The sequence below is a fragment of the Juglans regia genome, chromosome 14 (genome assembly GCF_001411555.2).
Source record: "Juglans regia cultivar Chandler chromosome 14, Walnut 2.0, whole genome shotgun sequence".
Classification (NCBI taxonomy): Eukaryota; Viridiplantae; Streptophyta; class Magnoliopsida; order Fagales; family Juglandaceae; genus Juglans; species Juglans regia.
In genome coordinates, this window is record NC_049914.1 from 24,083,121 (window position 1) to 24,108,310 (window position 25,190).

The 25,190-nt window shown below is 33.9% G+C and overlaps 2 protein-coding genes and 1 pseudogene across 3 annotated transcripts; 2 read left to right on the top strand and 1 right to left on the bottom strand.

Moving 5' to 3' along the window:
• The first annotated feature begins 4,474 nt into the window (after positions 1 to 4,474).
• LOC118344581 (secreted RxLR effector protein 161-like) lies at positions 4,475 to 5,122 on the top strand. The gene has a single exon (XM_035685613.1). It carries the CDS (start codon positions 4,475 to 4,477, stop codon positions 5,120 to 5,122), a length of 648 nt encoding a protein of 215 aa, XP_035541506.1.
• Positions 5,123 to 8,216: 3,094 nt separating this feature from the next.
• Positions 8,217 to 10,947, bottom strand: LOC108994606 (annotated as a pseudogene).
• Positions 10,948 to 11,815: 868 nt separating this feature from the next.
• On the top strand, positions 11,816 to 17,085 carry LOC108994636 (ankyrin repeat-containing protein P16F5.05c). 2 transcript variants are annotated; one of them, XM_018969921.2, is made up of 6 exons: positions 11,816 to 11,945; positions 12,037 to 12,124; positions 15,142 to 15,206; positions 16,459 to 16,560; positions 16,642 to 16,691; positions 16,838 to 17,085. In XM_018969921.2, exons 1-6 carry the CDS (start codon positions 11,871 to 11,873, stop codon positions 16,947 to 16,949), a joined length of 492 nt encoding a protein of 163 aa, XP_018825466.1. In that variant the 5' UTR covers positions 11,816 to 11,870; the 3' UTR covers positions 16,950 to 17,085. The 2 variants fall into 2 exon arrangements, with proteins under 2 accessions (XP_018825466.1, XP_018825467.1); XM_018969922.2 differs by having other exon boundaries at positions 16,492 to 16,560.
• Positions 17,086 to 25,190: the final 8,105 nt, after the last annotated feature.

Here is a 25,190-nt window from a genome sequence, read left to right on the forward strand (position 1 = left end):
ATTCCCAACGCATACGCTCACTTCATTCTCACTTGGCCTCCGTTTGCTTACGAACCCCTGCAAGGAATTCGCAATATGAATACTTACACCTGAGTCTATCTATCAAGAATTTAAAGGCACATTTACTAACGAAGAGTCAAAACAAACTAAGGCCAATGAGGTATCTGTCGAGTTCTTATTCTTTTTCTCCAACCAAGCTTTAAACTTAAAACAATCATTTTGCCAATGACCATTCTTCTTACAAAACTTACATTGATAATTTTTCTTCATAGTTTCTTTAGGACCACCAGAAGTCTGACCTTCAAACCTTTTACTGTGCTAATTTCGGTGTGACTTATTTACCTTATGGAACTTAGACTTATGATTATGAAAAGACCCATTATTCTGTTGTGGTTGAAAAACTAATTGCACAGTTTCAACAGTCTCACGACGCATCCTACACTCATCTTGGGCACATACTACTATCAAATAATTTAAATCTCATTTATCTCGCTGAGCATTGTAAGCTACCTTTAGCTAATTAAACTGGCTATAAAGACTGTTAAGAACATGATAAACCAAAAAAGGCTCAGCAATGGAAATTTTGGGGGCTTCTAGCTTAGAGGATATATGTATCATTTTCATAGTGTACTCCCTAACTCCACTAGAACCATCATATTTCATCCTAACTCCACTAGAACCATCATATTTCATACTCATCAGTCTATCCATGAGATCTCCAGTTTCAGTTTTATCGGATTCAATAAACATTTGTCCTATGGCACTCAAAAATTGCTTAGCATTATCATTATCCGGAATAGCTCCCATAATGGAATCTGAAATAGAACGTTTGATGATCTTTAAACAAAGTCTATTTGCCATATCCCACTTTTGAAATCAGCCACATATTCAGCAGTGCTCTTATCAGTAGGTTTTGAAGGTTGCTCCTCCAGGGCAAAATCCAATCCCAAAAGACCAAAAGTAATTTCTACGTCTCGTTTCCATCTCACATAATTATTCCTAGTCAAAATCTCAATAGCAGATAATTGACTTGAAATAGAGGAGGCACTCAAAACTATGGAAAACATGAAATAGTACATTTTATTTATTATCATCCAAACATAATGCATGCAGTCAATGGATGATATCAAATTTTTATAATTAATATGAGCTATTAATTAGACAATCCATAATTAAGCTCGGAACCATATGAGTTTCATTACGGTAAGAGCCTTGGTGCATCATTGTAAAGTCACATTTGGGCTGACTAAACAACATGCTATAAAAATTCTTAAAACATATCACAAAACTAATTAATAAAATCACATCAGTTTCAAAATACCATCACCTTTAGGTAGAAGGAAATTTCTGGACTAATGCAATCTCATTAACCAGTTCACACCATTTTCTAAAATGTCACACACAATAACACCATTGGGCAAGATATTATGTGCAATAAATTAGAAAACAAAAATATCTTCTTTTTTTTTTTTAAATATCAATGAGTGTGCCACTTTGGCAGCTACCACCCACTAATATTTCAAAAATTTTATTTAATAGAAAAATAAGGATAATCTGAATGCCCATGAATTAAAATCACAAAATGATAATAATAATCAACTTGATACAATCAAAGTTAGAGTTTAAATGTGATTGTGAGACTAAAACAGTGTTAATAGATCAAGCATATAAGACAACAGATATGTCTAAAATTAAATATGAACTTGGAAAGCATATATATACAAAATACTTATAACAAGTCACAAAATTAACATGCATCTAAAACATGTTAAGAGAGAGTACATATATGTACAGATCATATAAGATACTGACTATTCACCACAAAAATTATCATAATATACAGTACATTGTAGCCCATCGAAAAATGTGTAAATAATATTAAAAAATATAAAACAGTTCTTATGATATTACAAAAAATTTTCAAAAAATATCTAAAGATTTAATAGGGAGAGTACATAAATATTGGAAAAAGCAAATGAGGAAAAACACTGTTCAAGGGGCTACACACGCCACCTGCTGCGCGTGGGCAACGTTATGGCTGGAGGTGAATTCATCTTCAACCTCCAGCCGGGTCTAAAAGCGGGTCCCAGGTTTGCATTTCGGTAAATAAGTCACACCGAAATCAGCACAGTAAAAGGTTTGAAGGTCAGACTTCTGGTGGCCCTAAAGAAACTATGAAGATGTAAGTTTTGTAAGAAGAATGGTCATTGGCAAAATGATTGTTTTAAGTTTAAAACTTGGTTGGAGAAGAAGAAGAAAAATTCGACAGGTATCTCATTGGCCTTAGTTTGTTTTGAGTCTTCGTTAGTAGATGTGCCTTTAAATTCTTGGTAGATAGATTCATGTGCAAGTATTCATATTGTGAATTCCTTGCAGGGGTTCATATGCAAACAGAGGCTAAGTGAGAATGAAGTGAGCTTATGCATTGGGAATGGAGTTCAAGTGAAAGTCGAGTTTATAGGAGTAGTAAAGTTATCTTTGGAGTCTGGTCTTTCTCTTGTTTTGTAGAACACGGTTTTTGTACTGTCAATGAGACGGAATTTGATTTCTATATCAAAACTTGATGAATCTAGTTTTTCTTTTAAGTTTGGCAATGAAAAAGTTGAATTGTTCTATGATTCTCGTTTGGTTGGAAATGGTCTTTTGTGTTATGGTTTATATAGAATGTATTTGGCTTCTTTTGGTGAAGTCTCTTGTGTTACCAATGTAGTGAAGAAAATGTCTTTAATCCGTGAATCATCTTTTATGTTGTGGCATAAGAAATTAGGACATATTTCAAAGGAAAGAATGAAGAGATTGGTAAAAGTTGAGATACTTCCCTCTCTTAATTTTTCAGATTTTAACACATGCGTGGACTGTATAAAAGGAAAGCTGACTAAATCCACAAGAAAGGGTTCTACTAGGAGTGACGGTATTTTGGACTTAATACATACTGACATTAGTGGACATTTATCTTCTACCATATGTGAGAATAAGTACTTCATAACTTTTATTGATGATTTCTCACGTTATGGATATGTTTACCTGATTAATGATAAATCTTTAGTTCTTGAGAAATTTAAGATATTCAAAATGGAAGTAGAAAATCAATGTGGGAAAAGAATTAAAGTTGTAAGATCTGACCGAGGCGGCGAGTATTATGTGAAGTTTGATGAGTCTGGTCAAAACATAGGCGATTTTGTAAAATTTTTACAAGGGTGTGTAATAGTGCCTCAATACACCATACCAGGAACACCTGAGCAGAATGGTGTCTCTGAAAGACGAAATCATACTCTAAATGACATGGTTAGGAGTATGATGAGCAGAACAAATTTGCCAGAATATCAATGGGGTGAAGTTTTGAAAACTGATGTATATTTTAAACAGGGTTCCCAGTAAAGCTGTTTCAAAAACTTCTTTTGAATTGTGGACAGGTCGTAAGCCAAGTTTGGCTCATTTCAGAGTTTGGGAATGTCCAGCTGAGGTTAGAATTTATAATCCTCTTGAAAAGAAACTAAACCCAAAATCTACTCCTGGTTATTTTATTGGGTACCCAGATATATCAAAATGATATAAGTTGTATTGTCCTAATCGTGGTACTAGAATTGTTAAGTCCATTACTGCAAAATTTTTGGAGAATGATGTTGGTGTTAAGGGGAGTTCTGTATTGAAGGACCTATTTCATGATCCTAATCTAGTTGTTGTTCCAGTTCATGTTGTACAGGAAAGAGTTGTTTCTCCGCCAATTGAGATTGTTAGTGAAGAACCTGAACAACAAGAAGAAATTCCAACAATGGTAGAGTCAGTTTCTGAGCCACAAGTCAAAAGATCTCAAAGAGAAAGAAGGTCTGCATTGCCTAATGATTACATTGTCTATTTGTTAGAAAGTGATTTTAATATTGAGCATGTAGTTTATCCTGTTACTTTTAAGCAAGCCTTGACATGTCCTGAGTCAGATAAGTGGTTAAGTGTTATGGAAGATGAAATGAATTCTATGGAAAAGAATAGAGTCTGGGAACTTGTTGAACTTCCTCCAGATGCTAAAGCCATTGACAACAAATGGATTTTCAAAAGTAAATTAGACTCGAAAGGGAATGTTGAACGAAAGAAGGCAAAATTAGTTGCAAAAGGGTTCACTTAGCGGGAAGGCATTGACTATAATGATTCACCAGTTTCGTCTAAAGATTCTTTTAGAATTATCCTGGCACTCGTGGCACACTATGATTTGGAGCTTCATCAGATGGATGTAAAGACATTATTTTTTAATGGAGATCTTTATGAAGAAGTTTATATGAGACAACCTGAAGGTTTTGTTGAGAAGGGAAAATAAAACTTGGTGTGTAAGTTAAATAAATCCTTATATGGCCTGAAGCAAGCATCTCAACAGTGGTATTTGAAGTTTGATGAGGTTGTAACTTCACTTGGTTTTGTTGAAAATGCAGTTGACCAGTGTATATATTGCAAGACTAGTGGGAGAAACTTTATTTTTCTTATTATGTATGTAGATGATATTTTGCTTGCCAGCAGTGACTTGGGATTACTTCATGAAACAAAGAAAATGTTATCTACTAATTTTGAGATGAAAGATCTAGGAGAAGCTTCTTTTGTGCTTGGCATTGAAATATGTCGTGATAGAGCTCGTAGTTTGTTGGGACTTTCTCATAAACCTTATATACGGCATGTACTGCAAAGATTTGAAATGCATAACTGTGCACCTGGTGATGTAGCCGTCATAAAAGGAGATAAGTTTAACAAAACTCAATGTCCCAAGAATGAACTTAAAAGGGAATCTGTAAAGAACATACCATATGCTAGTGTTGTGGGGAGTTTGATGTATGCTCAAGTTTGCACTAGACCAGATATTGCCTATGCAATTAGTTTTCTTAGCAGGTTTCAGTCGAATCCAGGGCAAGAGCATTGGAAAGCAGCTAAGAAAGTTATGAGATACTTGAAGAAAACTGAAGGTTACATGCTCACCTTCCAGCGTTCAAATCACCTTGAGGTGGTAGGCTACTCAGATTTTGATTTCGCTGGATGTCAAGATGATTTGAAATCGACCTCAGGTTATATTTTTATACTAGCTGGGGGTGCTATTTCTTGGAAGAGTGTTAAGCAAACTCTGGTGGCATCTTCTACTATGTAAGCTAAATTTGTGGCGTGTTATAGAGCTACTATCCAAGCTGTTTGGTTAAGGAACTTTATTTCTGAACTGAAAGTTGTTGATTCCATCTCGAGGCCAATTACTATTTATTGTGATAATAGTGCAGCGGTATTTTTTTCAAAGAAAAATAAAATTTCTAGTGGATCCAAGTACATTGACATAAAGTATTTGGTGGTCAGAGATAGAGTTAAAGAATGGCAGACAAAGATAGAGCATATTAATACAGAGGTGATGATTGCAGATCCTTTGACTAAGGGACTCGCTGCTAAAGTTTTTAAAATACATGTTACTAATATGGGTATTGTGGAAACTTTTGATGTTTTTGGTTAGTGGGAGTTACTTATGTAAAAAGAACTACGTTTTGGCTTGATCCCTTTACAGGGTACGTAGGCAACCCATTTGTTTTAGGGTGCAACCCATTTCCAATAAAATAAATAAATAAATATCCCCTATTCATACACTAAGTTTTTAAGCATGCATTTGGCTTATGTATTTTATTATAATATCATTATGATCTCGAGATATATAGACAAAAGGCATAAGATGAGTCTCTTTTAGAGACATGTGGCTTCATTTTGAAGCATTATGAGGACTGATATGAATTAGCACAACTTTTGATCACATTGGTGCTAAGTTCATACTACATACTACCACATTGGTCGGAGGATGGAGATCCATGTCGATAAGGATATTAGCATTTGTAGCTGTAGAGTGGTCTTACATCGTTTAAGTGGTGTAATGATTTCCATGTTCGATGTTGATATTCTTGTTGGACCGGATCGTGTTTTCTAAGGTGCTATCATTTGGGTTATGTATTTGTGTGGCCACCTATTTAGTCTAACCCGAGAGTCATTTTTCAAACAAGTTTTATTTTATAGCAATCAATGTTTACCCAAGTGGGAGAATGTTATAATATTTTTAAATATGGGCTTCATTTGATTGCATATTTTATAAAACGGGTTAGACATATATATATAGCTCACAATGGTATTTTGTTTTAACCCATTAAGTTGAGTGATCATTTGGGATTTATTACAACTTAGTAATATAGGATTATATCCTATTTATATTGTGGTATAATTACGTATGTAGGCCTGGAAACTCAAGGGTCTTTATTATAGAATTTTTATAGACCCATTTGAATTTGAGTCCTTAATGGGTGGACTCCATAAGTTTTCATTTATAAGAGGTAGGTCCCTCCTCCTCTCCGTATGTCCATTGGCTTGCCCCATTGATACCTGATAATTTGTGACGAGCAAGAAGGAGAAGATCGGTCTGTTTGCATTCTCCAAACATGGCTTCCGCAGGTATATTTTCACCATTTTCGTATTATGTATTGCCATTTTAGATTCTAGTTTCTAGCATGTATTTTTGGGTATTTTACAGGAGCTTCCCATATACTTATAATAGCAATTGTGCTTGCAGCCTTATCTGTATGTTGCTCTCTTTCAGCCACTTCCTCATTGATCAAAAATTTGAGTAAGCTCATGACAATCTACTTGAAATTTTGATTTATCAGCCTGGCTTTATGAAGCTTTTATTGAGCAGTGGCTCCATACATCACGACCAGCAACACATTCCCACAACACATGTTCTATGGTCTCTATTTCACTCAGACAGATGGGGCAATGGGGATTATCAATCACCTTCCTTTTGAATAATTTGGAGTTTGTTGGCAGTGCTTTATGACATGCTTCCCATAGAAATAGCTTCTATGCATTAAGAATTGTTGTCTTCCATAATTTATTTCGGCATTCCTTCACATTATGGCTTCTGTCCTTGCTTTCTTTGTTGGATTTCCCCTTAAAGGTGATAAGCACTTCTAACTGAGGAAAGGCCATTTGTTATGCATCTCCAGAGCAGTCTATCAGGACTGCCACAAGGACTAACGAGAATTCTGGTTTAGATCAATTTCCTGACTTGAGAATATTTCCTTAATCAACTGGACTTTCCATGTTCTTGTATCTGGATCTGAGAGGCAACAACATTTGCATCTCCATCAAGAGTTTGATAGCACTTTCTATCTTGAAAGAGGTGGGCTGAGATATCCATTTGTCAGTCCATTTTTTTGTGTATTCACTATTCCCTATCTTCCACATCAGGCCCGCTTCAAGCACAAGGGTTTTGCAGCTATGAACCTCCTCCAAATGTAAGAAGGGTTCCTATATAGTCTACAAAAATAAGACTTCAAACAAAGTCCAAGGGTCTGTTATATGGGGAATGATAGTGACTAGAAGAAATCATCAACATTTATGGATTTGATGCCCCAAATAATCATACAAAGATTGGCTAGTTTTTAAAAGTATCAAAGCTGCAGCTAAACTCCAGTAAGTATTCTTGATGTCTTTTAGTACAGAAGAAATAAGCTCATTCACTGCAACTTGCTAATAGATCTAAACTTCATGATCAGATGAGTTGAATCCTTCTCCCTTGAAATCAAAATGTTTCAAGGTATGGTAAATGTGAATTGATAATTACAGTCGGGAGTGTGCAAGCGTCGCACAATCATTTTGAAAAAAGTGAATAAATACGGAACTCGCATGAAAAAAAATAATTTTTTAATAGTGAATCTCACTATTTTCAAAGCGACTGCACGGCTCTTGCACACTCTATGACTCTATGTACCAGTATAAGAAAAACCGAATGACTCCACTGTAGAATGAAAATAGAGTTCTACCATCTAAATTTGTCATAAACATGCATTCAAGAAAAGCTATTAAACCATTTTGTAATTCAAATGCAACAAGAATCATTATAAAATATGTGGGAACAATGACATGAGTGCTCTCTTTCATTTTCATTCCTCAACTAATGAAAATTTATTAACTTGAAAGCATTGGGGGAATGGACATGATCACTGTTTTGGAACGAAATGTCAAAAATATGATAGGTATCAGTGAACACAATAGTAAGCCTAGTAAACAATTAAATTGCAGTTTGAAAAAATTGAAAGTAGTAATCCATAACAACAAATATTAGACAAAAAAAAGGCAATGATGTAATAATAATAGAGTAATTCTCACCTGCAGAATGCCAATATATGCCCTCCAAAATTCTTCTTATTATACAAAAATATTCATATGGCTGACCACAAACAAGTTTCTCCTCTACGGGTCATGATTGGTTTTCCCTTCATTAGAGCATCCTCAATGATTAGCTAAAAATTTAAATCTATTAAATATTTAGCTATTACAGCATAAAATGTCACTTTCAAAATAATTTCTAAATTTGAAAGTAACTCTTTATACATCAAATATATTTTATATCAATTAATTCTCTCTCTCTTTCTTTCTATTAACGTATTTCTCTCTTTCCTCTCAAAAAACCAGATGCCATTCCCGCCAAAACCCGAGTATTTCGTCTTCGACCAGAGTGACCCACCACTGCACCACCACCCCACTTGTTATGAATCCAAAGAATATAATAGTAATATAAACACTAAAAGAAGAATCAAGAATAAGAAAGATGAAGATAATGACTATGCCTTGAAGTATTCGAGTTCCCCAATTTCTCCCAAATAAAATAACAAATGTTTCGGTAATACTGACAGCATCTCCGATAACAGAAAAAGAGAAATAAGGTAAAATGACAAAGAATGCAACAGTACTAAAATGACAGACCAAACCCAAGACGCACAACTTAATGCCAAAACGCACAGCTTCAACTAAAATAAACACCCAGCCTTTTTATTCTTCCCAGCTTCAAACACACATAAAAACGCAGCGTCTTATTTCATCAACCCAAACGATACCGTCATAGGTTCATAACACCACGTCTAGTCGACAACAACAGCACCGCACCCACCGCGCTCCTACTCTCGTCGAAAACAACCAAAACCCCTATTTCTCTCGTCGATTTGCTCTCCAAGAGCTCCGGTAATCTCTTTCTTCGTATAGGATTCGATTCTCTTGATGATCCCTAACTTTTAAATGCACCTCGTCGTCCCACGCATTCCTCTTCTCCAAACCCTAATCTTGATTGTGGATGGGTTTAGCTGTTGAGGGGATGCATTTTCTGTCTCTGTTTATGATTGAGGGGTTGCATGTAAGCAAACGACAAAAGGTAGAACATTAGTTTGAGGGGTTTCTGTTTCTGTTTATGATTGAGAATGCAGTTGGTCCCAAAGCTCGATTAGAATCTGATGACCTTTTCAACTGAACCAATCAGGGGTGGAAAACACAATATACGCACTGCTCATTTGAATGCCTTGGAAAAAAGGTCAGATGTCATTTGTTCAAAACATGATCGATATGTCATTTGAACGCCTTTTATATGTATGTGTGTGTGTATATATATATTATGAGAACAAAATGATCACATGAATGGGAGAATTCAAATGCATCAGACAATACCATATGTATATGTATATGTGTGTATATTTATGGAGGTTGATATTGGATCATATATATTTAAGGTGTTTTATGTTCGGAAGAGTTATTTGCAAATCGGTTCACATCTTACACTTTTCTTGTTTGATTGCTATTGCATTGCATTGTATTGCTACCTATTGCATTGCATAGTATGCTACCTCTGGGTTAGAAAAAAAACAGATTCTTCCAACCATTCATATATGAAAATAAGAACTTGTCAATTCTATCATTGGTGTTACCAAACATTTCTCCAACACCCCATTCTGTCAATGTTATTTAACCTACTAAATGAATGCATTTATTGATATGGAACTGAGCATGTCATGAAGATAAGCTAGACGACCCTTAACAATTGCTTGACTCCTCCTAAATTGACAAGGTGGAACTGAGAATGAGTTCAATGCATTTAGTTAACCTATGTTGTATACAAATCAATTCCTGCATGTACTGTGCAGCCATCACTCTGTCTGTTTCTCAAAGTGTTGAAGTGAGCTGGAACTGATTGTCTAATTTTTTATGCATCAATACATCCTGAATTGTGTTTTCTTTTTTAGGATTGTCCCAAATAGGTTAAATGAAAAAGAGACAAGGTGTATGCCTAAAGTTTGAAAAGTTATATTTGTTGTGTTTTCCTTTTGTAAATCTGCAATTGTAAGTTACACATGCAGGTACTAGTTTGATAGATTCTGAAAATAGAATATTTCTACTTATTGCCAATCGTTATTTTATTGTTATATAATGAAAAAATAATTATTTCAATGTGGAGATTTATGTGAATGGAATAGCCAAAAGTCAAATTTCTCTTATATTCATAAAAAAATGTCCTTTAACTTTGACTAATCCATTGAGAATGCTCTTACTCGCCTATATCTCTTAACTACACCGTCTTTTATTCTCTTATGAAATTCATCATCAAGCAAGTTGGCCTCTTCCAAAAAGCTCAACGCTTGACATACTAGTTTGTAAGTATACTCTCTAGGTATCGAGCCTCCATCAACCAACTCAGCAAGAAAATCCCAGGCCTCATGAACCCTTCCTGCTTCACACAGAGCATGTATTATTGGGGTATACAAATTGGAAGTGGGTATTCCATGATTCATTTCTTGCATCTTCCTCAAAATCTCAACAGCCTTGTCAATCTCATTGACTGCACTATAATATCTAACAAAAGAACCATAAGTAACTTGGTTGGGAACACAACCCCGGCAATTCCATCTGTTCCAACAGAAACCTTGCCTTCTTGAACTTCCCTACCCTACAAAGAGAATAAATAATCGTATTATAGGCATAAACATCTGGTTTACAATGAAACTGCTTCATCCTATAAAATGCAGCCAATGCCTCATTAACCAACCCCTCCTCTCCTAGAACTTTGATCAAATGGGTCCACTCCCTCTCCTCGACATCTCCCCCAAAAAAATCCCAAAGAGCTTTCATTCTCAATTTAGACTGAGATAATGTGCAAGAAAGCTATCCTCCAATTTATTTGAAAGTGTTTTTCTAACAATGTCCGTAGCTTTAAAAAAAAAAAAAAACTAATTAAATAGTCGTGGTTGAACAATAGAAGAGATCAATCAATCCGATCTTTTGATTTTTTTTTCTTTTATAAAATTGTAAAAGTTCTAAAATGAAAAAATATGGATGATAAACTACAACTAAAATATCATATTATTTTGTCAAAGGATCATATAATGTAATTAAAAACCACATATAACCTTTAGATGTAACAGATAACATATAAGAATAGGAAACAATAAGAGATAAACAACTTGAAACCACATAAGATGAGGAAAATACAATTTTCATATATATTTTACGCGCACTCGTCTGGGGTTGGTATTCGGGTAGAATTTTAGTTCTACGAGAAACAAGGATTGAGGTCGGGTCTAATGTATTTTGGGTTGATTTTTTTATGGATTTTTTGGATCATTAGGGACTTGTTGGATCATTTTGAACAAGGTATTTTCTTGTATACATTCAGTGTACTTGATTTCTCCTTTTGATATATATAATATTTTTACTTATCAAAAAAATTTTACGCGCACTCGTCACGTAAGAGAACATTTAGGCATATGGTAAGGAGACATAATAAAAATAAAATTCACGATTAGATGTGATATATTATATTTATTTTATTGTAAAATAAAAGTTTTACAATTTCATATACCACAACATTTCGTCAATTTATAACATTTTTCTTTTAAAAAACTTTGTAGATGAATCATTTCTTTTTCATAAAATCAATTTTTTATAATTTTCTTGTGAATTAGGTATTTGATTTGGGCCAAATTGTAATTACAATCTAAAGCTCCATATATCTGGGCCTAAGGCAATTGTGTGCGCGCGACGAACAGCGAAAGATGGGAGTGGAGGCTAATTCAGCAGAGCAGACACCTACAGAGACGACGCCAGAACATGTAGACGCCTTGCTTGAAGTACACATCACTTCCCATCACTTTTATCTTTCCTTTCCTTTCCTTTCTACTTCTTCGTGCAATTTCTTTTTGCGTTTTGTCTGTTTCACAGGCTGCTAGATATGATGATCTCGACGACCTCGTTAGTTTAGCGTCTGTTGGTGTTCCCCTTGATTCCAGGGACTCGCTCGGCCGAACAGGTTACAACTTTAGTATAAAGCTTGCCTCTCTCTGGTTGTATCTGCTGCATATGAAAATTTGACCGTTTAATTGTCTCATTATTTATACTATGGAACTGTCTTAAATTTGTGCCGTTTATATATATTCTTTTAGAAAGCATTATCCATTTTCTTATTTTATTTTTAATAATTTTGTGTAAAACGAAATGATGTTAAAGCTAAGCTGATTGAGCTGTCAATCTAAATCTCATTTAGAAACCAAGTATTTATCGGGATTAGGGAGGGATACAGTTTTGCAAGAACGAATTTTGATCATCTTTTAAGTTACACTGAAGGATTGTTTTCTTGGGCTGGTTTCGAGGCTTGATGCTTTGAAGTTTTAAACTTCAATGGTCTTTCAGTGAGCCGAGGAACTTGTTTCAATGCTTAAAGTTCCCCTCGAATTTCGAGGTAAATTGTTGGCAATTGAGATTTTAGATTCAATCTTTGATCATTGTGCTACTACCTCGAAAATTAACTTTACATGGCCAGTTATCAGATTTTAGCTTCACTACTAAACTCTGCTTCAGGAAATAGGTAATGATCAAATGCCCTGGAATCCCTTATTGATAGTTATGAATCTCTCCTCTTTCAGGCATGTCTAGAAAGTTTAAAGACTTTACAAGTCGCTAGGGTCAGGAACTAAGTCTTCATGATTGCCAAAGTACTAGTATGAAGTCTACTGGATAAGATTCATGTAATGTTTAGTTTGGTTGACATCACCAACTTGGAATACCGGGGGGCACTTCTTAAACATTTTTTGGGGTTTAGCTTTGGTTCAGGAAACATGACAAGATCTGAGAAAGCAATCTTGAGTACAAGGATTTCTCTTTGTGGTTATAATTCCTCGAAGTGCAGCAAAGTTTCCTTCCTGAGCGGTAAGGTTATCAACCTTTCAAGTCATGGGCAGTTGGCTTTGGAAGCACAAGTCAACAATGATATGACAGTAGTGGAGTATGTTGCTTCTGCAGCCTACAACAGGGTTGATGGAATTTGGAAATAGAAGAGTGGTGGTGTCTATTAGCCATACATATGAATGACTGGGACAAGAACCTAATGTCCCTTTTTCCCCTTCTTCTCTGCTGGCAATCACCCAAGTGGTAACTGATTCTTGAATTTAAGTGAGGATTTATGGGATACTATGCACCGTAGCCACACAATAGCTTCACTTATCCTAGTCTTGTGTGATAAGACATTGTGCAAGTCCAACACGAGAAAGATGTTTCTCCTTAGTGTCAAAGCATTTAATGCATTTCACTCCTTGCTGCATTGTTCTTCCTAATCCTAGCCAACTTTCATATATGATGTGGCATATTTATATTGTAAACATGCTCTACTTTTCAAGTTTGGAAATGACAATTTTTTGCTGATTTGATGCATCTTCAAAGAGAGACAGAGAGACGGAGACAATGAAGAAAGTCTCCCTTTCCTAGTTTCGTCCACAAAACCGCAAGAGAGAAAAAAGGAGACTAAGATTAGATTTTTGTCTCTCTTATGTTGGGACATTAGAAGATGGGTTGTGGTGGGTACCCGCCAGGAAAGGTGCCTTTTCAGTTCGCTCATTTTATAAGGCTCTCACCCAAGACCCCAACATTCGGTTCCCTTTGAGAAGGCTATGGAGACACAAGATGCCTCCCAAAGTAGCCTTCTTTGTGTGGACAACATTTGGGCAAGATTCTCACAACTGATAATTTGAGGAAGTGGAGAGTTATTATGGCAGATTGGTGTTGTATGTGTAGGGGAGGGGGCGAGTCGGTAGATCACCTCTTATTACACTGTGAGATAGCACGGGCTTTATGGGATGGGGTGCTAGGTAGAGTAGAGTTGGGTTGGGTTATGCCGGAGACCATGGTGGCAGCTTTGGCCAACTGGCCAATTATTGGAAGTGTACATCAGATTACAACAGTCTGGAAGATGATCTCAATGTGTATCATGTGGTGTCTATGGTAGGAACGTAATGCACGAACATTTGAGGACAATGAGAGATTGCTAGAGGAACTTATAGCTTTATTTTATAGCACGTTATGTACTTGGTCCAATGTTGTTGATTTCAATGGCATGGCCCTTCATGATTTCCTTGTCTCTCTTGCACCCTCCTAGTTAGGGTTGTCTCTTGTATATACTGGGCTATGCCTATTCTTTGAGCAATATAGTTTGTTTACTTACCAAAAAAAAAAAAAGTTCCCTTTTGTAGAAAATTTTCCTATTGTGTGTGAGTGAGATTTGCCTGTATTGGGGCATTGGATTTGAGTATTTTATCAGTGCTCTCTTGTACTTCATCTTTTGGTTAGTAAATTACTTCATGATTGTCTATGCTAGTGGATCTAGGTTTTTAAAGCCCAATAATTTAAATCTTGTGCTTGATGATTTTTATTCTTCTCTTTTTCTACTTCTTGGCAATCCTAAAATCTTCATTTTTCACAATACCGACATTGAGAGTGAGCATCATATATCAGATTTTGGTATCCTGTTGCAATTGGTTCTTTAGAAAGAAGTGAGTTCTTTCATTTGCCAAGAGTTTTTGGGGAATAACATGTTTTGGAGGCTGTTCTTGTTTTGGAGGTTGGTGAAGAAATAGTGTCATATGTTTTGGTAATTAGAAGCCAACAATAATTGTTTAGGGTTAGCTAATAATTGTATAGGGTTAGCTAATATGTGAAAACTAAGTGGATGCTAAACATGATTAGTATGTTATAAGTGATTTTCAGGCCATATTTTCATATCTACTGAAAATTTTGAGATGCGCTAGATTTGTGGTACACTTGTTTGGCATGTGGTAATATTGTGTATATTATTCTTCAATATTTTAGATGGTGTCTGGAACAATCTTTTTCATGTGCTCGTCAGCAGTTGTTTTTGTTTAGAATCTCAAAGGCCATTGGTGAAACTTGACTTTTAGGATACTATTATCTCACACTAATTTAGATTGCATTGTTTTATTCTGCTAATCATGTTTTGATCTGTGTTTGACCTTAAGTCCTGCTGATATTTGATTGCAGCACTTCATATGGCTGCAGCTAATGGACATCTTAACATCATAGAATATCTTATTGGCAGAGGAGTGGTGAGGAAGCCATCTTAGAAACTTATTTGTTCTTTATCAATTTCTAAACTTATTTGTTGTTTATCAATTTCTAAGTTAAAGAATCCTCAAGAGACAGATATTTGATAAATATTAAATTACAAGTTTTGTCTTTGATGTGTTCATTTTGTTTAGCTTTCAGCAATGTTGTTTGTTCAATACTCTGTGATCAAGCTAATCTTGGGCTGCCATATTGTACACTTGTACTGTTTAGCTCAAAATGATTTTTTTTAGAACTTTTTTCCTAGGAAAATTTGAATATACAATTGAGTATATCATGTATCTTTGCTTATATTAGCTAGGTTCCCAACTATGGTTCTCAAGTTGCAGCTTTGGCCTAAAATAAGAAAAAAAAAATCATCCGTTGCTTTCATGGCTAGTAAGGTACAAGCTTGTTTACATAGCTTCCACATCCGGAATGTCAGTTGAGCGAACAACTTTTTATCTTTGCTTATATTACCTAGGTTCCTAACTATGGTTCTCGAGTTGCTGCTGACCTAAAATACAGAAAAGAAAATATCTGTTGCTTGGTTGGATAGTTACGTACAAGCTCGTTTAAATAACTTCCACATCCTGAATGTCAGTTGAATGAACTATCTGATCGATCCATCATCCCCCCGACTCTAAGTCATGTTGTGCTAGTTTTATCATCTGCATGGTTTCCCTCTATAGATCATTTGACATCTTTGCTATAAAGGATCAATACAAGTTTCCTTCCGGCTATCTGCCTGCAGTCTGATTATTAAAGCAACTACCTTGATTTCTATTAGTCATGCATGACAGCTACTCCAAATATTTTAAACGAAAAAGAGAAGGGAGTGGGAGTTTATAAATATTCCTTACGATGAGTTAGGGTGATTTTTGTGATCCATGTACTTATTTATTGATGTAGGGAATTTTCTGTTAAATTAGGTGTTTGTTGTCTACTTATATTCACTTTTTACGACTTGTGGCAACCAAACGACGTTTGCATGGTTTCCTTTGTGCAATTGAGTTTTAGCACCCTCACAAGAATGGGATGAAGGATAAGTTTGTGAATTCATAACCCACTGGGAATCTATGAACTTGCCAATCACAAACATTCCTTGCTGTTTTTGTTCATATATGCCATGATGGAGCTTAAAAATTCAGTTAAATCAGGACTTTCCGATTCTTTAAAATCTTACAAAGGACTGATTACTTAGAAATGCTGCACATGCTGGAGGTTAAGATTGTTATATTATACATGGAACAGCTATATGAATGCTTGGGACTTTTGTCTGAGCAGGATCTTAATGCTTTTAATGAGGAGAAGAATACACCTCTTCATTGGGCTTGCCTAAATGGGCATCTTGAGGTAATTATCATGTTCCCTGTGCCAAGCAAATAAAATGCAATTTTGCTGTTCCTTGACTTCTGCAAATGTTTGCCTCTTCAGGTGGTTAAGAAACTGATATTGGCAGGAGCAAATGTGAGTGTATTAAACAGGTGCGATCATCAGTTATCTTGCCTAATGGATCAAATATTTGTACTTATCAACAAAAAGAAAATCTTAACTTCTAGTGTTAGAGTCAGAGTGATGAACACTTTTTTTTTATAATTTCGTAATCATCATGATCCTGGGTTATGTTCAGCTATGAGAAGACTCCAATGGATGAGGCCGCAAGTAGGGGTAATATGGACATCATTGATGCTATTAATGAAGCAGTGGCACAAGTTGAACTTACTGGTATCAGGGTTTCCTAATGCAGGACTTTCCCAATAGAAGTCAAACTTATGAAAGATTTACTGTTGTTTTCTTTTCGTTAGAAAGAAAAAAAAAAAAAAAGTGTGCCGTGTTTTTCTCTTATAAACTATAAACTTAACGTGAAAATTTTGAGGATAGCTGTTGAGTCTCTTCTTGCTTTTTTCATAACCGAGTGTTACTGATTTTAGTCATCTTGCTCCATACCATAATACGAGCTTTGATACCGACGGAGAAATTGTAACTTGTTTCTTTTTATTTCTTGTGGATCGTGTCAACTTCCAAAGAGTAATTATTAATTTATATATATATATATATATATATATATATATACACACATATATAAAATTCCACATTACGGCATTCTCGGTCTTTAAAGAAAGGAAGTATTTTTTAATAGTTTTTTTTTTTTTTTACTTTTTGATTAAAAAAGTGTTTTTAATTATATTTTTAATTAATTATATTTTTTAAAATTATTAAAAAAATATTAAAATAATTTATATAAAAAATAATTTAAAAAAAACAATACATGTAAACACATGCTACAGCCCCTAGCGCATCATCCTTAAAGAAAAGAGACTTCTGACACTGGCCCAGCAGCTTATTTGCATGGATGGATCGGGCTACTGCTACAAGTTTTAATCACTAAATAAATAAATAAAAATTATTTTTTATTTATATATAAAAATTATTTTGTATTTAATCACTATAAGTTTCATACAAATTTTTTGTTAAAAATTAAGTATCACTAATAAAAAATAATTTTTTTTATACTTTTATAAGGTGGAGTATATTTTTTTTTTATAAAGACTTGTGTGAGACTTATCTATTTAACACTTGTACAAATTATTTTTCTTTTTTTGATAAGGTCATTTGGTCTTTTTCGTATTTTTTTTTCATACATTTTTTTATACATTTAAATATTTTTTAAAAATTATTACAATATTATTAAAAAATATTTTTTTTCACTAAATAAATAAATAAAAATTATATTCAGAAAAATATCTGAAGAACACCTCCCGGTGGCCCATGCATTTTCCTATTTGCATTTAATCTCTAATTTCAAATGGCAGCTAAACTTGCTTTCTAGATCTTGGGAAGTGAGAAAGAACTGGGGATAAGAATATAGGAGGAAAAAAGAGTTGTAAGAATATTGGCATTGGTTTATGCATTTTTATATTTATTTTTATATTTATATAATATCTCTTTAAATTCATCTGAATTGGATTATGCATCTTTAAATTTTTACATAGTTATGAACGGTATTTCTTCAATTTTGAAAAAATATTGTTCACTCCCCAATTATTATTTTTAATGTTTTTTCTCTCTCTCCAAGCAGTGTTCCATTGGCTCTTTCTTGAACTTTGTCTCCAATGAAACTCTCTCGAACACTCTTCTCTCTTTGCTCTCTCTCTTTCTTCGACAATGAAGGCACCAAGGAACAATTCTCTCTCTCTCTCTCCACAAACAAATTTGTATCTCTTCTCTCTTTGATCGACAACGACGGCCTGTGAACAGATTTCCATCTCTTGGTCAGGTTTTGCGGTTCCTTGTCCTGTGGACAGTGCTAATCAACGATGGCCTCTTCTCGTAGCCCGGTACTCGATTTTCTGTCTCTTGGTTAGGTTTTGCTGATTTAATTAGGTTTATGCTTTGTGTTTGTTTAGTGTTTGAATCAAAGATTGGATTGTCTGAATTAAATGGTTTTTGGCAACAAATAGTATACGAAAAAGTCCCCTTGTTCTATTATCATTGTAGGCAATAAGGTAATTTAAAAAGTTAATTGTAGGGTGATGAGAAAGGGGAAGAACTTAGAAGTTTTTGAAGAGGATGGGAGAAAACATCATGGAGGGTGAGGAAGTTTGACAGAATTGTGAGCATCTAAGCAAGGAATAACAATCGACATGCCCAAAACTTTTGCCTTCTTTATCATGCATGAAAACTCAGATCCCATATTTATTCAAAATGAGGTCACCTTTTGCAAGTTTCTTTCATCATGAGTAACCTGCTATCATAAATTCAATGAAGCTAGTAGGAAATTTTAGAAAAACGAACAAAACAAAAAACTACACTTGACTACTCCAAACTGTCACCCCACTACCCCAATTACAATCCTCCAATGAACTATAAATTGATTTGTTGGTACTCCAATTTAATGGAATTGTTGTAATGTGTTGTCCCTTGCTGTCTAAATCACCTACGTAAGTATTGCCAATTAGTAGAATAGAAATTGGGTAAAATGTGGCATGTGCCCTTGAATAAATTTTACGATGTTGTCACCTACAAACATGATGGTGTTTGGTGGTAGATTGGACCAAGCTAAAGTGAGAGAGAAAGAAGGTAGTAAACTCAAGGAAGGAGAATTTGACAGAACTTGCAGTCATGGGAAAAGAGAAAGAAGGTAGTGTTGTTGTCTATAGTTAAGGGAACATGCAATGAGGAATAAATTATTTTTATTTCAACCAAGAATTAGATGTTTAATTATATGATATTAATTTAACCGGGTTTGGTTTTTCTTGGATTGATCTACGTACAATGTACATACTAGACCACACTATACATAATTTTGGTATTTTGTATTTAGGAAGCATGCTTGCCAGATATATTGACTACTTCATTTTTTTTTTTTTTGGTTTAGTTGATAAATTGTCATTTAGGTTAGTTCATTCTTAGCAAATATATTGATATTCACTTTTTCATCTTATTCTCTTCCATGAATATTTTTCCCATTTGTTTTACACTTTTCATGCATACATACTTTTCTCATGTGTTGTTTTAGTAATATTTTATCCTTTAATATTTTGTTGAATGATGAACTGTTTAATTGATGAGGATCCCTTCTTCACCACACTGTTGGAAAGTGGTGAGGGTGATATTAACAACCCCCTATGGATAGTGCAAATGTTGATGTACAAGCAACACAACCCCAACGGGAAAAATGAAAATAAAAATCCCAACAATGTGTGTCATTTACTGCAGAGGAAGATCATACTCTCATTGTTTCAGCTTGTCTTAACATTAGTATGGACTCCATACGGGGGATTGACCAATCCTCCACACAATTGTGGAGTAGAATTTATGAGTACTAATCTACCAATAAAAAACTTAGTAGTCAAGAATGGTCTATCCCCTCTTTGACCAATCGGTGGTCAATCATTCAAAAATGTTTCAATAAATTTTGTGGTAGCATAACTTAAGTTCAAGGAATTCATCCAAGTGGTACGAACGAGTTAGACAAGGTATAATGCTTAATTAAATGTTTTGTTGTTCTAATTATTAAGTATTTGCAATGACATAGCCCAACTAATTGTTCCACTATTTTGTAGATTGATAAGGCAAAAATATTGTACCGAGAGATCCAAAAAATAAACTTTAACATGAATCATTGTTGGAATCTTTTGAGGTACTAACTAAAATGGCAAGCACACATGGACCTCGTAAGGAAAAAAGATAACGTGTCACGTTCAAGTATTACTCCAAACTCAATACGTTTAAGGGAAGACATGAAAAATGTGCATGTAGGTTGTGAGAGACCTCCAAGCAAGAAGGTTGAAAAAGCAAGAGAGAAATAAAGGAAATGTAACGAAAGACAAAATAATGTAATTAATAAGGCCTTAAGCCTAATTAAAAATGATATAAGGACTTGTATGATGGAGAGAAGAGAATCACAATTGAAGTATAAGAATGAAAGATCTGAGTACTACTTGATCTTGAAATTAAGATTGAAGAAGATAGATCTGAATTAGTAGCTCCTAAGAAGAGAAAAACTGATATGGAAATTATGAAATTGGATATTAATTTCATGAATTCTGTGCAGCAAGAGTATTTCCATAATTTTCAAATGGAAATCATTGAGAAACAAATGAATAAGGTCATATCTCGTACATAGTTGTACGTTTGTATGATGGTGATTTTGTAATTGTTTTGACTATGTGGTGACATATTTTGGGTATTGTTGTACTGTTGGTTGCACACCAATTTCATCATTTTTTTGAATTGTTGGTTGCTATCAACGACATGGAAACTGTTGTGGAGCTATTATGGAAAAACTTGCTAATTTGTATCACTTTTGGAGTTTGTGGATTTTGTATTAAAATCAACTTTGTGGAATTTCTATTAGGTTGATTTTGATACATGAAATTTATATTAAGTTGATGATACATAGAATTTGAGCACATGATACATGGGATTTATTTGAATCTATATGAAATTTATTTTGGTTGGCAGTTAAATTTGTATGGAATTATATTATATTAAGTTGTGAATCTGTGTGGAATTTATTTTGGCAAGAAGGTTGAATTTGTATGAAATTTATTTTGGTTCACAATTGAATTTGTATGGAAATAAGCAGTTTTTTGTGATCTTGGTTGGCAATTGGATGGTCTATTGATTTAGGGAAAAAAAAATATTAATAAAATAATAAATATTTTATTATTATTTGGTTCAAAGATGCATAATTCAATGTGAAAGTTTTTCTTTATATGCAAAATCAATCTTCAAAAGATGTGATTTTGCATATAAAGATGCATAAGCCACTACCAATGCTCTAATGTATATTGTTGGAAGTTGGAGGAAAGTGCTCTCATGGTTGTGTTTTTCTTTTTGAGAAATGATTTGTAAAAGTTTCAAATAAATAAGTTTTGTGTAAGCCTTTGTATAAAAGTAGACCTCACTTTAATTGAAAAATTGTAAAAAAAAAATTCTATTTTAGTGGGATCTATTTATTTATAAAAAGACTATGCAAAGTTTGTTTATGGAGATTTATATCTAACATTACTCGTTTTATGTTGGATTGGTGCTTTTATCATGTGTAAAAGAAATGGAGAACTTGTGGATCATTTATTACTCCATTGTGGGCGGCAAATGTTTTATCGGATGAGATCTTTAATAGGACTGGTAGGGATTGGGTGATGCTTAGGAGGGCAATGACTCTTCTTACTTGTTGGAGACATTTTCAGGACAACTACTTAATTATTGATTGATGATTCTTCTATGTCTTATATATGTGGTAGAGTCCTTCTATATAGCATTTACTGTAGTGGTGCACACAATGCACACATTACATGGATGCATGTGGTCCATTTGTTTTTTTTTTTTTTTTTTCTTACCTCTGCAAAATGCATGTGTGGTCTAGATGATATCACATCATGTGTGCAAAATGGTTGCTCCTAAACAGTAGCTGCTATCTATATTTATTCTATGTGGTATATTTGGCGTGAAAGAAATGACCGTAGCTTTTGAAGATAAAGAAAATACTCGTTGGGAGAGATTAGAGACTTCTTAATGGGACTATTTTTCATGATTTTGTTGTTAATTTTTTATATCTTGCTCCGTCTAATTACTTGGTTTAATATCATTTACTTGTACAAAAAAAATGCTGATTCACGAAGAACTAGACACATCTAGGCGAATTAGTGATGCAAGAAGATCAGGGATTACAGAGTGGTATTAGAAAAGGCAAAAAAAAAAACAGATAAAACATTGACATCTTTGTTATCAATCTAGGATATAATTTTGAAGTAGTTGTTCATATGAAACACGTACCAAAGTTCACTTTAAAACACCGACGAAGTGACGCTAGACAAAATTGAGATAATTCTGACAAATATATAGTTCCAACCGATGATGATCAACACAGAAAATACAAGAGATTCATCTAAAAATACAAAGAAAACTCTGAAAATTATTGATTAATAGTAAAATTTAAAATTATTTTATGAACCCCATAAGCTGGACTTAAATAACTGCAAAATTCAAAATTATGATATTTTTTAAAAGAATGGAAAAATCTAACAAATTATTGTATGAAAAATAAATACATAAATAAATAAGAATCTTACAAGAAATTTAGTCAAAATCAAAATCAAAATCAAAATCACATTCAAAACTTGAAACTAAATATTCACTAATAATATTGCAAGAATGAGAGTAAATACATGATTTTGAGGAAAATAATTGATACGTACCCCGTATCAATTTGGGTTTGCATCATGAAAGAACATAGTCCATAATAAAGAACAATATGCATGCATGCAATATATTCTTGAATATAATAAATGTTCAACGTCGTACTTAATCACAGGATCATTTTGTATCTTAATTCCTTGAAGAAATTTATCTTCATGGTTATAAGGTACTTTTAAGTGGCTTCCTCCACATATAAGATATATTAATGTAACGTTCACGTGCGACGGAATTCCTGCATGCACTTTCATGGAATCATGATCAGATTCGATTATCTGCCCTATTTCTTGGTCTTAAGGGCAAGATCAAACCATACCGTTTATTCAGATCATATATCTCCCTATTTATTTCTCTTTTTTTACATTTATATATGTACTATCAATCTACTCCTTAATATAATATAATAAGTAGTATTCATACGTGATACTCTCATCTTATCGAAAGATGCCATTAATATTCATATAAATTTAATGACGTGCGATGTTCGATCGGTCTACCTAATAATTCATCATGTCTCGTGTTACTCTAATTTGAGAAGATTTTATATATCTTAATTTCTTTGATCGAGGGTTGGTGCCAGCTTCAAATTGTTATTTTCATTGTAATCACATGAGTACTCGATCGATCGATCTACTTTGCATGCTGCACATCATGACTCTCAACTGCATGTTCAAGGATTTTCAAATACATGAAAATCCCCATCCTAATTTATATATATAGCAAACTATAGGAATATGATTATCATGATCTTCAAAACCATAGGAATATGATGTTAAAACTATAGGATTTCGATATAAATACACACTGATAATTAAACATGACAACAACATCTGAAAATTTAAATGGGTTAATTTAAATTAACCCATTTTTCTCTCATCATGCCCCGTTCTCTCAGTACTCAACATAAAAGTATTCTCAACTTTCCAGTTATGTTCAACAGATTCTCAAGTTAGTTTAAAGTTTTACAAATTTTCCACTTTTTTTTTTTAATTTGCTTAATTAGTATGAATTAAGACCAATTAATTAATGCAATTTCCCGTCATGAGTACTCTCTCTTAATCAGTGCAAACCAACTCGAGAGTCCGACCTTCATGATATGTTGAAAGATGAATGGTTAATCCTTCCATGTGGAAAGAAAACTAGACAAGTTTTAGGCTTAATTCCCAAGTACTCCTCCAGCCATCTTAGCCATCTTAATTAAGTGCTTATAATTAATATAATTGCACTGTGAATGAAAACTATATAGATAGCGTTTTATATAGAATATAAGACCCTAGAAGTCAAAAGGCATGTGGCCTGATTGATTGACATAACTCTCAACCTCTAAAATTGATGATTGAATTGACATAACTCCCAATCTCTAAAATTGAGGTTTGGAGTTCGAAACTCTCATCTCCCAAAAACAAAACAAAACGACCCTAGACACAGTTCATTCTACCGATTCTACTGTTTCTACTTGGCAGAAAATTATAACTCGAGGAACTCCTAATTTTGGAGACATTTCTTTTAGGAGGAAGAACGTCTCTAGCTAGTTTACGTTGAAGAAAGGATCATGGACACATGATGCATGGGAGTTATGAAATAAACAGATCAACTCAAATGTCTGTCACTGTTATGGAGTTGCATATACTGTATTAATATTGCAGCGCAGGTATGATAGTTTGGGTAAATTATTTACATGAGAATTTTAAAGCAATGAAAATGACATGATTTTTACCATAATTAACTTCATATTATTTGTTCTCATTTTCCTTGCTTCTTGTCTTATATATTCTTCTACAATAATCCCTTCTGCAGATCGTACATATTAGCAGCAAAAAGAAAGATTTTCATGAAATCTAGGCCACTTTTGCCAATTATTCATGGGTTCTTGCTGACAAGTTATTGGGATTATTCATTTATAGACTAGTAAATCTTGGTCATGTGCTATTCCAGATCAGGCTGATCAAAATCTGAGCAAAACGTCTTTGCTGCATGAATTAGATCACTTTGTTCAGAAAGGCTGAAAGTAGTGAAGGAGTTTGCAAGGCATTTTGACATAACCATGGCTATATTATGTATTAATTGTTTACACTCAAGTACGAGTAAGTTGTATTGTACTTCTTCTTCTTCTTCTTCTATACTACTTGAAACACAAGATTCCAGCTTTACATCTTTGAGGTTGTGACCATGTCATGCATGATTATTAGTATCACATTTCATTTAATTTTCCAGGAGATCAAGGAAACAGCATAGGTTACATATGGTTTAGATAAGAGCTAGATGAAACAATAAACAGC